The sequence below is a fragment of the Lagenorhynchus albirostris genome, chromosome 9 (genome assembly GCF_949774975.1).
Source record: "Lagenorhynchus albirostris chromosome 9, mLagAlb1.1, whole genome shotgun sequence".
NCBI classification, from domain to species: Eukaryota; Metazoa; Chordata; class Mammalia; order Artiodactyla; family Delphinidae; genus Lagenorhynchus; species Lagenorhynchus albirostris.
In genome coordinates, this window is record NC_083103.1 from 4682681 (window position 1) to 4696145 (window position 13465).

Sequence of the window (13465 nt, forward strand, 5' to 3'; positions counted from 1 at the left end):
TTCATTGTCAACAGTGCCGTAAGCTTTTAGAATGCACGTGACACATCAGAAAACCTACCTCTGTCCCCGCCAAAACAGCAGCTCAGATGCCCCGACTGCCCTACCTAAAGTGGGACTTCTATTCCTTCATCCAGGTTTATTTGGTCTTCATGTCCCTATGCGTTATCTGTGGGGCCTGTTTTGCCACTGTTTTATCACCAGGCCTAAACCAGTGGCTGCTGCACTCACATGTGTGTTGGATGGAGGAAGGACAGGCAGACAAGTGATGCCCCCTCTTCTCCCACTGGCTCTCCCCACCTTTCTCCTCCACTGCCTGAGTCCTGCAGATCGGGAGAGGCAGGGCTCCACATCCCAGATGTGTCTCTGCACGAAGAGCAAGTGGGTCCCCCGAGGCAAACACTTCTGCACTCCAGAGCCCAGTAACCGATCCCACAGGCTGGCTGTATCACTCATGTCAGAGAAACCAAGAACACACTCCAGGAGCAACGACTCCAAAGTGGGACAGGTTAGATATCTTGTAGGCAGCTCTCCATATAAAGGAAATTTACAGGGAGACACTAGGGAGGTGACAATGACTGCTTAGGTTATTACACCTACAGAGGACCTTTGAAAAAACATACCAAACCCTAGGCAAAAAAGTGACTTGCCCAAACCCTTAGATGCACAGCTGGGGCTGGCTCCCCTGCAGCCGGAGTGCCATCCCGTCTCCTCCTCCCAAAGCCGCCACTAGAGCCCGCACGCACAAGTAGTTCTTATAATTAATTTGTTTTGTACACACACACACACAAGTTTTTAATTACAAAAGCAAACCCCTCATCCCAGCTGTAATTTCCATGAGAGAAACAAAAGCAGGGTTTCCTACACTATGAACACACAGGTTTACTGGCCAGTGAACAGAGTGCCCCCTGCTGGTTCCCACTGGTTACACTGCCCCTAAAATGCCTAGATTTGGGGGCATCAGGTGAGAGGGAAAGTACTTCTCGGAAATGGCTTTAAAAGTTACTTTATTCCTTATGGAAGGAATATACAAACTTGGATATATTTAATTAAAACAGTTCAGTCTGCGCAGCACTGAGCGAAGGTCCTTGTGGTCCAAGGGCAAGTCCTGAACTTCCCACACAAGCTCTGGAGCAACAGGAGGCCGCCCTCGCCCTGCCTGCGGGGCTGCACACAGCCCAGGGTGGCCCTTGCGGGCTGGGGCTCTGGCTGGGCCTGTCCCTCCAGACCACGGGCTCAGTCTAAGCAAAAGGTGACTAGAGGGCTTCCCTGGTGGCGCAGTGGTTGAGAGTCCGCCTGCTGATGCAGTGGACACGGGTTCGTGCCCTGGTCCGGGAAGATCCCACATGCCGCGGAGCAGCTGGGCCCGTGAGCCATGGCCGCTGAGCCTGCGCATCCGGAGCCTGTGCTCCGCGACGGGAGAGGCCACAACAGCGAGAGGCCCGCGTACCGTTAAAAAAAAAAAAAAAAATAGTGACTAGACAGATAACGTCACATTTCAAATCCCTTGGCTCTGGTGATGGGATTTTCACACTTCATCCGGACAAGATAAATATTTTGCAAAACAAAACCAAAGAGGGACTCATGTGAGAGTGGAGAGTATTTAGCCACACACACGAAAGGGTCTCCAGGAAAGCCCTCCCGTGTGTCACGTGGACACATCTGTGGGAACCGGGCACTAGGGAGCCGCTTGTGTGTGCCTGGCAGCTGGGTGACTATGGCACTGAGGGAACCCAATCCTGGAAGGGCTCAGTATCAGCCTCAACCTGGTGCCTCATCAAGAAAAAAAAAAGGGGTGGGTGGGTGGGGTGGGGATATGCCAGCATGAGAGACCCTTCCAGCCCAAATAATTTCTCAAAGAGCCAGTGATGTTACTGAATCTCCGAAAACCAGTTAGTTTTCAGTTTCTGCAGTAGGAGATGAACTGTTACGTCTAAGTTCTCAGCTCAGTCACCCTGATTACCATTCGGAACTGAGAAAATGCTTCTGTGCAAGTCACTGAACACCTGAGGACAACGGTAACGACCCCCCACCGCCACACCAGCTTCCCTCCCAGCTCCCAGGAGACAAAGCCAGAGCAGGGCCCAGGCAGGATGGCCGGAAGCAGGTGGTTACCTCTGCTCTGGGCTGCTGCTGGGGGGCCGGGGGGCTGCAGACTTCCCCTCTGCCGTCTCCAGGCTCTCCGCCACATCTTTACAAGCAGCATCTTGAGAGGTAGACAGTTTTCCTTCCTCACTGCAGTAAAGAGGACGACAGGCAGCGTTAGACGCCCGACGCGGCAGCACCGGGTGGAGGAGGAGGGCGCATGCACTTGGCTCTGGAAGTCATGGCGGCCATGGATCCAAGCCCCGGGGCTGAGCATGCTGGTGGGTGGGGGGGATCACAGGGACCACAGACACGACTGGGAAACCATGGAAGGGGAGGATCACACACAACTGGGAGCCGAAAGAGGGACCATGTAATGCAGCTGGTGTCTGGTAAAGAATGGTCCCCCATCACTGTACATACCGGTAGGATTTCAACACTCTGAAGCCAAGTGTGCAAAACAGAAAAAGAAATGTACAAGAGTTTCAGAATACTCCTATAAATGAGGTATTTGGGGGAATAATATGTCCACGACTGCACATAAGCAGAACTGCAGACTCGGTGAAGGTGTCAAAGGAACCTGTTTGAAGGAATGAGTCTTTAGTTCAAGATTTCTGCCTTCAGGGCCAATCCCCCACCAGCCTGCTGGCTGACGTCGCGTGAGCCACGCAGCCTGAGCCAGGGTGAGCTCCCGAGCTGTCCTCTGACTGCGTGAGAAGGACAAACCATGAGGGAAAGAGAGCCAGGAACAGTGGCCAGAAAGGTAAAAACCGGTCCTGAGGGGTCACAGAGAGGCTTGGGGAAACAAAACATGAAAGGATGATTTTCCCCTTAGATAGAGCTCTTGCAGAGAAAGACAAGGAGCAAATGCTGTCAACTGTCTGTGGGCGGGGAATTTAGACTTCTGCCTATCTTGTGTCTGGCATTCCCACTTTGACACAATTCAAGACGGCACTAAATTGAGCTTAAGGGCAGCTAAAGGTTCCCTCTGGGACAGTCCATCATTCTTAGTGTGGGGTCCTGTCCCAGATTTGCTTAGGAAAAACCTCACTTTAGGATGACTTCTCGGTGGCTTTCAGACGGGTCTGGCAACTTACAAGGAGGAAAGTGAACGGAAGTCTAGTTCATTACTCCTCCTAATTCATCCCCATTCTCCACTCCCTGCCCACCAGAGCAACTATCCTGATGTGTTCAATACATGTTACTTTCATTCTTGTGCGTGTATTCTGAGACACATCACTGGCCTGGAACCGCACATCTCCCTGCATTTATCTCTGTACCAGCACAGTCTGGAGGGCCATCTTTTCCTGCTGCCTGTAGCACAGCATCCCACGGTGCACACCTCCCGTTCTACCGCGTTCTCACAGCGACCGGTGCCTCTGTGCACAGGGCTGCAACGCTGCCACTGCCTGCTGGGGCCCCAGTGGACCCGCTGGGACACTTCTCGGGGCTCTACACCCAGGAGTGGAAAATGCTGGTCATCCTTCCAGCCAGCATGCCCACCAGCAGGGCGACAGGACTCCTGTGGCCCCAGAGCCCCACCAATACTCAGTATTTCCCACCTTTCCAATTCCTGCCAGTCTAGTAAGAGGTGTCTCATATGAATGAGTTTTGAGTATCTCTTCTTAGTTTTGCCCCTTTGGGTTTCCTTGTCTGTAAACTGCCTAATGATATTTTTCGCCCATTTTCTGATTTGGGTTTTCTACATCTTTTCCTTACTGGTTTGAATATTAAATGTTAATTTCTGACTGATTTACAGCTGTAAGCTTTCCCCCCCTCAATTTGCCATCTGTCTCTTAATTTTGTCTACAATACTTTATTAGCCAGAAATTCTTAAATTTGATGTAATCCAATTCTATTCTTTGCATGAGGTTTATGCTTTTGGAGGTTGCTTTTTTTTTGAGGTTGCTTTGTTTTGTTTTGAAAAAGAAGTCCTTTTCTGTCCACAGGTCAGGATACACTGCATTTTCTTCTAACTACCATGAGACTCTGGCCACATCATTTAACTCCAGTATATCATTTTCGTCATCTGGAAAGTGGGAGGATAGCCATGGTACTTATAGGGTCCTTGAAAGAAAGAAACGAGCTAACACGTGAAAAACATCTGGCACAGCGCCGGGCACACAGGAGGCGCTGCACGTGTGCTCTCACCCTTCGTGCTCAGGCTTCACTGAGTGAGCCCGCCTCCGTCACCTGCTGCGCCATCCGCCTTGGGACTGAGCTCCCTCTCACCACAGTGGCCCCTTTAACTATCTGGGTGCTAATATTACACTGTTTTAAGTATTCTGACTTTGCAGCATGACCAGTACTGCCAGGGTAAGTCTCTTATTTAACCTTTCTATGGCTCTCTAAGCAATTTGGGAAACTTTTTATTCCACGTGAATTTTAGAATATGCTTATCAAGTGTCTTAAAAATCCAACTGAAATTGTGACTGAGACTGCACTAAACTTACAGATTAATTTGGTGATGGTGGGTGTCTCTGCAGCACTGAGCTGTCCCATCTCGTGATGGCCTTCACTTGTCCAGATCTTCTTCTGTGGCTTCTCTTATTAGCACTTTCGAGTTTTCTCTATAGATATCTGGGTTAAGATAATTCCTAAATAATTTATAGTTGGATGTATTTTGTGACTGGCACTTTCCTTTTTATTCTATATACAACCTAGTTGCCTATTACTGATGTAGAGAAAGGCTACTGATTTTTTAAATTGCTCTCTTACCTGGCAGCTTTGCTGAAATCTTACAAGTCTGCTACTGACCTAGTTGTAGTTGATCATTATCACCTGCAAATAATCAGTTTCATCACTTCCCATCTCATCTTTACCTATACCTCTATTTCTTTTTCCTTTCTTAACACTCCCCAGGACTGCCTATACAGTGGCAGTGACAATGGGCATCCCTATTTGCTCCTTCCATGAAAGTTAATGCAGCTAAAATTTCTTCATTAAGTACACTTTTTGGTGTAGTGTTTTGGTATTTAGCTTTTACCAAGTTAAGGAAATTCATTTCTCTTCCTGATTTGCTCAGTGTTTTAATCATATATAGCTTTTTTCAAAAGCTTCATCAAAAACATCAAATGACCTTCTTTCACTCTATTAATATGCAGTGAATTACACTGACAGATTTCTTGATGCTGAACCATCCTTGCAGTCCAGGGATAAACTCTAACTGATCATTATGAATTAATTTTAGTATACTGTCGGGTTCAGTTAGCAAATATTTTATATAGGATGTTTGCATTTAATTTGCTTGTAAGTGACATAAGCTGATCATTTTCCGTAATTATCCTTATTTGTTTTGGAATTAAGATTTCACTGCCTCATAAAAAGATAAAGGCAGCTTTTGCACTTTTTCTATTTTCTGTAACAATTTAGATAGGAATTAATAGATTAACATGCATGGAGGGACTTCCCTGGCGTTCCTGTGGTTAAGACTGTGCTCCCACTGCAGGGGGCATGGGTTCCATCCCTATTTGGGGAACTAAGATCCCACATGCCTCATGGCACAGCCAAAACAACAAACAAACAAACAAACAAAAATGCATGGAATAGCACCGAATCATTACTGTCACTGACGCGAGGCTGAGGCTGACCCGTTAGTCTGCTCCTTGTTTTCCTCCACCAATAATGGCTTGTTTGTACTCTTTGTCAATTAAAAAAGTTATTATTAGATTGTGTCTCTTCCTTTGATATTAGGTTCTTCCTATATCCTGCTACTGCATGTTTCTTTGCTGGTTACGGCTTGTCTTTTCATTTTATTGTGTCTTTTGGAATACTAGAAATTAAATAAAGTCAAATTTATTAATCTTTCCCCTTATGGTTTTGGCTTTTTTATGGTTAAGAAACCCTTTACCATAAAGTTGTAAGATACTCTCTTATGCTGTCTTCTGAAAGTTGTAGTTTTGCCTTTCATACTTACGTTGAGAGAGAGATTTAATTTTATTTTTCTCCAACATTGGATAATCACTATTTATTAGTCCCTTCCTTCCTCACCAGCTTATGTCACCCTAACACGTAAGTGTAGGGGGTCTGTCTGTCTGTCTGTTTGTACAACTCTGTGCCTAGGTCACACGCATCATCTCAATAATAGTGAGTCTTGCTGCCTAATACCGTGAAGCCCCCTCACTTTACTCTCTTTAACATGATCTTGGCTATTCTTGGCTCCCCTTGGTCTTTCTCTGGGACTCTCACAATCTGCTTCTCCCTTTCATAAAAACTTCATTGGGATTTTGATGAGAAATACGTTCATTTTATAGATTAATTTGTTAAGAAATGTCAAAGATACCGTCCCATAGCAAACATGGTATATCTCCCTATTTATTTAGGCCTTTGTTTTTTTTCAGTCTTAGTTATAGACAACGTTTAACTTTTCATTTAAAAAGGGGGAGGGACACATCTAAGACATCTTGTGTTGGCTTATAAGGTGCAATTGATTTGTGGGTTCATCCAGTAAACTTGTTAAACTTCCCTCATAATTCTAATATTTACCTATAGATTCCACTGGAATTTTTTATGTAGAAAATCATAACCTACAAACAAACAGTAACCATTTTATCTCTTTCAAATCTGTTTTTATTTATGCTGCATGTGCTAAGACCAGCAGCACAGTGCTGAAGAGAAGCAGTCACTGCAGGGTTCGCTGTCTGGGTCATGTCTTTGAAGGGACTATTTCTTCAAAATAATGCTTCACCGTTAAGAATAAAGTCTGCTGTAGACTTTCAGTAGACACTTTTATCAATAGCTATTTTCTATTCCTAGGTTGCTAAATAGTCACAAACAACTTTAATTTTTATCAAATGCTTTTCTGTCTACCGAAGGTCCAAAGGGTTTTTATCCTTTTATCTGTGAATTACCTTCAATAATCTTTACAATGTTATAACATCCTTACATTCATGCAATACATCCTTGGTCATGACTTAAAAACACATTGCTGGATTTGGTTTGCTAGCTTTTAACTTTAAAGTGCTCTACATATAGACCCACAAGTGAAATTAGCCTACAACTATTTTTTCTTTCATGTTTTGCTTGACTTCATGAGTTGGGAAGCATTACTTCTCATGATCTGAAAGGGTCTGTGTAAGATGGAGACCAGAGCTCTAAGCACTGGTTTAGTTGCAGTCTGTAGGGTTTTTTTGTTTTGTTTTTGTTTTGCGGTACGCGGGCCTCTGACTGTTGTGGCCTCTCCCGTTGTGGAGCACAGGCTCCGGACGCGCAGGCTCAGCAGCCATGGCTCACGGGCCCAGCCACTCTGCGGCATGTGGGATCCTCCCGGACCGGGGCACGAACCCGTGTCCCCGGCATCGGCAGGCAGACTCTCAACCACTGCGCCACCAGGGAAGCCCAGTCTGTAGGTTTCGATAGAACTTTTTCATTACCCTTTCAGTTTTAAGTTTTTCATCTTCATTATGATTCCTTTTTGATCCATGAGTTTAGAAGTGAGGCTAATTTCCAAATATGTTTTTTTAAAGCTATAATTTTGCTACTGAATTCTGCTGACTGCATTATGTCTGGAGAAAATGATCTGTATAGTACCAAACCTTTGGCTTAGATGGTCCAAGCTTTGCAGCCTGCCTGTATCCAGTGCAATTCCTATCATGGCTAGAAATTGTCAGTTTTTTATACTCACGTATTTTGAATCCATCAGTGTTCTGAACCTACAGTCTTCTAAACACTATTAAAAGGGGAGGGGTGGGACTTCCCTGGTGGTCCAGTGGTAAAGAATCCTCCTTACAATGCAGGGGACGCGGATTCGATCCCTGGTCAGGGAAGATCCCACATGCCGTGGGGCAACTAAGCCCGTGTATCACAACTACTGAGCTCGCGCACCTCAACTAGAGCCTGCGTGCCGCAAACCACAGAGCTTGCATGCCACAACTAGAGAGAGAAAACCACACGCCACAACTAGAGAGGAGCCCGCGCGTCGCAACGAAAGATCCTGCGTGCCTCAATGAAGACTCAACGCAGCCATAAATAAGTAAATAAATAATCTTTAAAGAAAACAGGGAGGGGGGAGGACCACTTAATGAACCAAACTCCATCTCTTTGTTAAGATTCAATGAATTTAACGGAGATATCAGAAAGATGTCAGGCTAATGTCTGAACCCACATTTGAATCAAATTAAAGCTGTTAGTATCTGCGGTCTCTGTCCCCTCTGCCTCCCTCCGCCCCTCCAACAACCTGCAGCTGCCAGCACACTGTAGCCCTGGTTACCTTTTGAAGACCGCGGTTTCTGTCTTGGCATCCACAGTGAGGCTCAGAGTTTCCTTCACGCCGCCATTCATCACTGTCTCAGTTACCTTGTCTGTACTTTCTGCATCCTCCTCTCCATCAGAGCTGGCTTCCATGGCCACACTGCCTGGCGCTGAAAAGGACACACAGCTGAATGTCACGAACATCTGTGCAGACCCAGCCACCCAACGTTACCTCTACTGCTTGAAGAAGAAGGAAAGTGACATGATCTGCCTGTTGCTGCCTCTTAGCGATGCCCATAGGAGAGAAGTTGCGTGGGTTCCCCGCAGCGTAGGACTGGTGAGTCCCCCCGTCTCCCCAGCTACCTGCACACCCAGCTTTCTCCCAGTCAACTCTCCTGCCCCTCATGTTCTCCAGTTCCCAGCGCAGGACGGGTGGTCGTATATTCTACAACCACAACCCACCAGAACCCAGTTCATGGTTTATCCATGCACCCTTCTCATTCATCCTTCTCCTCTCACTTGTCCCACAGTTGGGTCCTATTCTTTTCTTTTTTTAAAGTTACCTTTTTGTGGTTCCCTGTGGATTATTTCTTTGTTCTATAAGAGGGAGCCCTGGGGTATACTGGTTATGAGTGTAGGCTCTGAAGTCAGACTTCCTGAATTCACACCCAGCCTTACCACCTTACCAACCTCAGAGCCCAGGGCAAAGAACCCAACCTATGCCTGAGTTTTCTTATCCACAAAATGGGGGTATTTGAAGCCACCTGTAGAACCGCTGAGGGACAAAATATGTCATCTATATATAGAATGTTTACAAAATACTAATTTCTGGCTTTATTAATTTCCTGCCCCTTGGGTCCTGTGCCCTCTACCTGTACCCTCATTTCCTTTCTAAGGACTGGCTTCTCTGTTTCCTCCACATACTATCCACGCCCACTCCTCACCCCCTCACTAACCTCCGTGCTCTCCCCCCACCTCCCACGCCCCTCATCAGGTTGAAAATAGTTCAGGGCCTATGCAAGGAACAAGTGCATGTTTTGAAAAAGATAGCCACTGGATACCCTTGACCATTTCACCTATTCACAAAGGTGGGAAGGAAATAAACCACCAGAGAGCCTGAAATGTGCCCAGACATACACATATGCACCAAGAAAGCAAACTCCAAGGGACGCAAGAGCTGGGTGCAAGATGGGTTTGGAGCACACATGACTAGTTCTGGTTTTATTCACCCTGGGTGCTGTAAGCTAGGCCATTCATCCTTTCTGGGCCTGTTTCCTTTCCTGTCTTGAGGGAACCGAATGACTGGTAACTTAGATCCCTTACTGTTCTAGGATCAGCATGCTGTGGTTCTGGCAAACATACACAACTTCTTTTCCTCAATAGCCCTGCTCACATCAGACCCACCATCTCATTTTCCTGGGTCCTTGGAGCCCCTGAACTTTTTTAAAAACCTGCTTTGTGGACAAAGACAACTTTTCCGATCTAGAAAACTCAGCATAAGTTACAGTGTGAACCACCACCAAGGAGCGGCCCACAGGCCGTGCCCCGGCGCGCTCTGCACCCACCTTCCGGCTGTACTGCCAGCGCAGCCCCACTGGGCGCCAGCGGGCCCACTGGCTCCGTGCTGGTCTCCATTTCCACTGGAGAACTGCTCCTTAAAGAGTCTTTTGTACTTTTAGAAGAGAGAAAATTCAGAGGTTAGCAGTGGGAAACAGACATCAGTTATCATTATTCCCAAAAAACGTTTGAACATCAGTTCCAGTTCCACTGGGGAGACACAGTTGGTTATAGACTCCGATGAATGACACACAGATCTAAGCATGGACGGCGGCTTGGAGTAGCAGATGAGTGTGGGTGGGCCGATACGCTGCTAAATCAGCAGGGCAGTCACACAGGGACCTCTCAGAGGTTTCTAGACAGTTTCAAAACGCCCCCAGCCCCTCATGGTCACATAATCACCAGGCTCCCAGGGCTGGCACAGCAGTGTGTACGCTGTACAGTGTGAACTGTATCTGCAGTGCCATTTTTACAAAAATCCTTATCACCTCAAGTCAAACTGCCTAGAGGGCCTGGCCCTCCTAATGATATTTAATGAGAAAACACGGCCTGTGCACAAGGGCTTGTAAAGGTAAACAAGATGCTCCAACAACATTCTCAAGTAACCAGAAGAGCAAGAGTTAGAAACCTGATTGTCCTGCACTGGAAGAGTCAGTGAAGTAACTCATCATATTTTGGAGATATTTTCCATAAATCTCACTTTTACCTCTGAATAACGGCTCGCTGCTATTATTAGAGGTGCTGTAAAGTCGCCTCTTTGGTTTGTCTGTAACGGTACATGCTAGTTCATAACAGTTTGTCTTCGTATCTTTTCCATTAGCAGTGACTGTTTAAAAGCATCACTGGTTAGTGGGGAAAGCAACAAAGTCTTTCAAATGGGGTGCTGGAGATTGATTGTTTTTCAGTAGATGAAATAAAACAACGTTAATCAAATCAAAGTAAGTCTAACAAGACATGAAGTCCATGGTTAATACTCAAATGCTGACAATATTATTCAGGAAAACTTCAAAATGACAGGTTGCTGTTACTGAGAATTACAGTTAACAAGATTGACAGCCATACCCGTCACACCCCTTAATTTACAGCACTAGACCAGCTACAAGCGAAATACAAGCTCGTATTATCTATTCAATTCAAGATATATTCTGCATTTTTCTGTAATATTCCACACTGAGGTGTCTGCCAGGAATTCTTTGGCTTCATCTTGTTCCCAAGCCTGTCCCGACACCTTCATCAGCACTGTGCTGACTTGCTGGCCATATCTCCCCAGCCTACTTTGTTATGATCTACTCCTTTCCCAGTTCATCCTGGATGAAAGAAGGAGGAGGACTGTTCTTCTTGTAACTCACAGCTGTGTCAATCCCTCCCCCTGCTGATGCTCTACCTTGTTTAAGGCACTACGTTCAACTTGGAAGAAAATCAAGGTGACCAACAGTGTCAACAACACCCATGGCATCCTCGGTTCTCCTGTGGAAAGCTTTAGAGAGCTGGCGCACATGCTCACCTCAGGGAAGACGCGAACTCGGAAAAAGAAGCCCAGCCTGTCTCCTTAGTCGGCACTGGCTCCTCTGTGCTCCAGACGTCAGAGCCCACAGAGTCTAAGGGAGCACCGTGCGTTGTCTCCATGGGGACATCAAAGCTGGCTGACCAGCTGGGCGCTAAAAAGAGGGGAAGGATTTCATTTTGAGAACACCTCAGTAGTTTACTATAACACAAGTATTTTTCAAAAACAGATGTGCAATGATGAAAAGCCCACAGTTGTGGGCCAAGAGCACTCGAATACACCGTGGGTAGAAGCGGACATGGTACAGCCACTTGGAGGGCAGTTTGGTGACATCTACCCTATTATAAAACTGTGTGGTCCCTTTGATCCCTTGGCAATTCCTCTCTATGATTTTTTTCCAATAGAGATTATCACACAAGAATACAAAGCCACACATAAAAGAACACGTTGATGTTAATGTTTTAATTTTGTCAAATGTACCAAAGTTATATTAACATAGGGAGGAAGATGGGTGAAGGGTATACAGACACTCCCTGACAACCTCTGCAACCTTTCTGTAAACCTAAAATTATTCCAAAATAAATAGTTTATTTTTTTTAAAGAAAAGCCTGCCGGCTATTCAACTGCAGTAAACTGGAAACAACCTTAATGCTTCCCAGTCCACGCCCGGCCACGCTCCACACTCATGCTTTCCACGGCCGCCCTGCAGTCTACTACCATTAGCACAAACAATAGCAAGGCTTCCTGTGACATAATAAGGAATATGTGTTTGGTCTCTGACCACCCACCCCCCAAACCCTTGGAACCTCTGAAGTGACAGACAGGTGCTGATGAGATGACTGGCGGCTGGGGGCTCCTGGACAGCCGCAGGGTGGGGGCCGGCGAGGGGCAACCAGGTGGCGAGAGGGTTGGAACTTTCAGACCCAGCCCACCACCCCTTCCCCCAACCTTCCGGAAGGGCAGAGGGGCTGGAAGTCAAGTTAATCACTAATGATCAATGACTTAATCGATCATGCCCACTTAACGAGGTCCCCATGAAAACCCAAACTGCCGGACTTCAGAGCTTCCGGGGTGGCGACAGGGGGTGGCACATCACAAACTCCATGGGGATAGAAGCTCCTGTGCTTGGGGCCCTTCTGGGCCTTGTCCTATTTACTTCTTCATCTGGCTGTCCATTTGTATCCTTTAAAATATCCTTTGTAATAAATTGGTAATAGTAGATAAAGTGCTTCTCTGAATTCTATGAGCGGTTCTAGCAAATAATCAAACCCAAAGAGGTCACAGGAACTCCCTATTTATAGCCAGTTGGTCAGAAGTACTGGTTGGGACGGGGCAGCTATCTTGTGGGACTGAGCCCTTAACCTGTGTGGTCTGACTCTAAGCCCACGTAGTCTGCGCCTGAACTGAGCTGCACAGGACACTCAGCTGGTGTGGAGAAATGGTCTGTGTGGGAAACTCACACATTTGGTGTCAGAAGTGAAATTTTGAAAGTAGAGAGGAGTTTTTTTCTTCTTGACTCTCTAGGTCCTGCAGGCACAGGAGTGCGTTCAGAGGTGGGAGTGGCGGGACTGCAGGGGCGCTACTCCCTGTCTGTGCTGCTCCTCTCATGCTGCAGTTTGGGTCCAACCTGCCGGTCTCTGTTTAAATGTCGACACCTGAGATGTGTCCCTTCAGATGCAATCAGGTCTGTTTGTTTGCTCGCTCTCATCGCACACCATGCTTTCCTTCACAGTACTCAATGCTGAGTCCCCAAATCCTTGCTGGGACAAGCTGGGTGTGGGGACCACTGTTCTTTATCAGGGATGTTTTCTATCACAATTTGGAAGCTCCAGGCTGTAAGCAAGGAATGCTAGACTAGGGAATCTGCTAGCTATTTGGGGATTCTCCTCGAGACAAATGACCAAGAAGTACCTGTGTACAACAGAAGTGTACCAATTTTACAGACACACCACCTTACTGTGACTCTGGGCAAGTTATTTAACTCCCCTTAGCCTGGGTTTCCTCATTTGTTCAATTTGAATACGACCATCTGCTTAGTCCTGAGGGTTAAATGAGGGCCTGCTTCCTGCACTGCACTCTGTGTGTGTGCGGCTGGGCTCCACTGGCACCGAGAAGGGATGATACCTCAGTGTC

At 46.6% G+C, this 13465-nt stretch overlaps 1 protein-coding gene across 15 annotated transcripts in view; it reads right to left on the reverse strand.

Annotated features, from left to right (window-relative positions):
• PPP6R3 (protein phosphatase 6 regulatory subunit 3) overlaps nucleotides 1–13465 on the reverse strand; it is a 126989-nt gene that overhangs the window by 3359 nt on the left and 110165 nt on the right. For all 15 annotated transcript variants that reach the window (XM_060158325.1, XM_060158337.1, XM_060158335.1 and 12 more), the window contains 4 exons: nucleotides 11333–11486; nucleotides 9837–9943; nucleotides 8291–8441; nucleotides 2113–2232 (listed from right to left, as the gene is read on the reverse strand). In XM_060158325.1, coding sequence (XP_060014308.1) covers nucleotides 2113–2232; nucleotides 8291–8441; nucleotides 9837–9943; nucleotides 11333–11486 — 532 coding nt within the window. The remainder of the gene's footprint in view (nucleotides 1–2112; nucleotides 2233–8290; nucleotides 8442–9836; nucleotides 9944–11332; nucleotides 11487–13465) is intronic.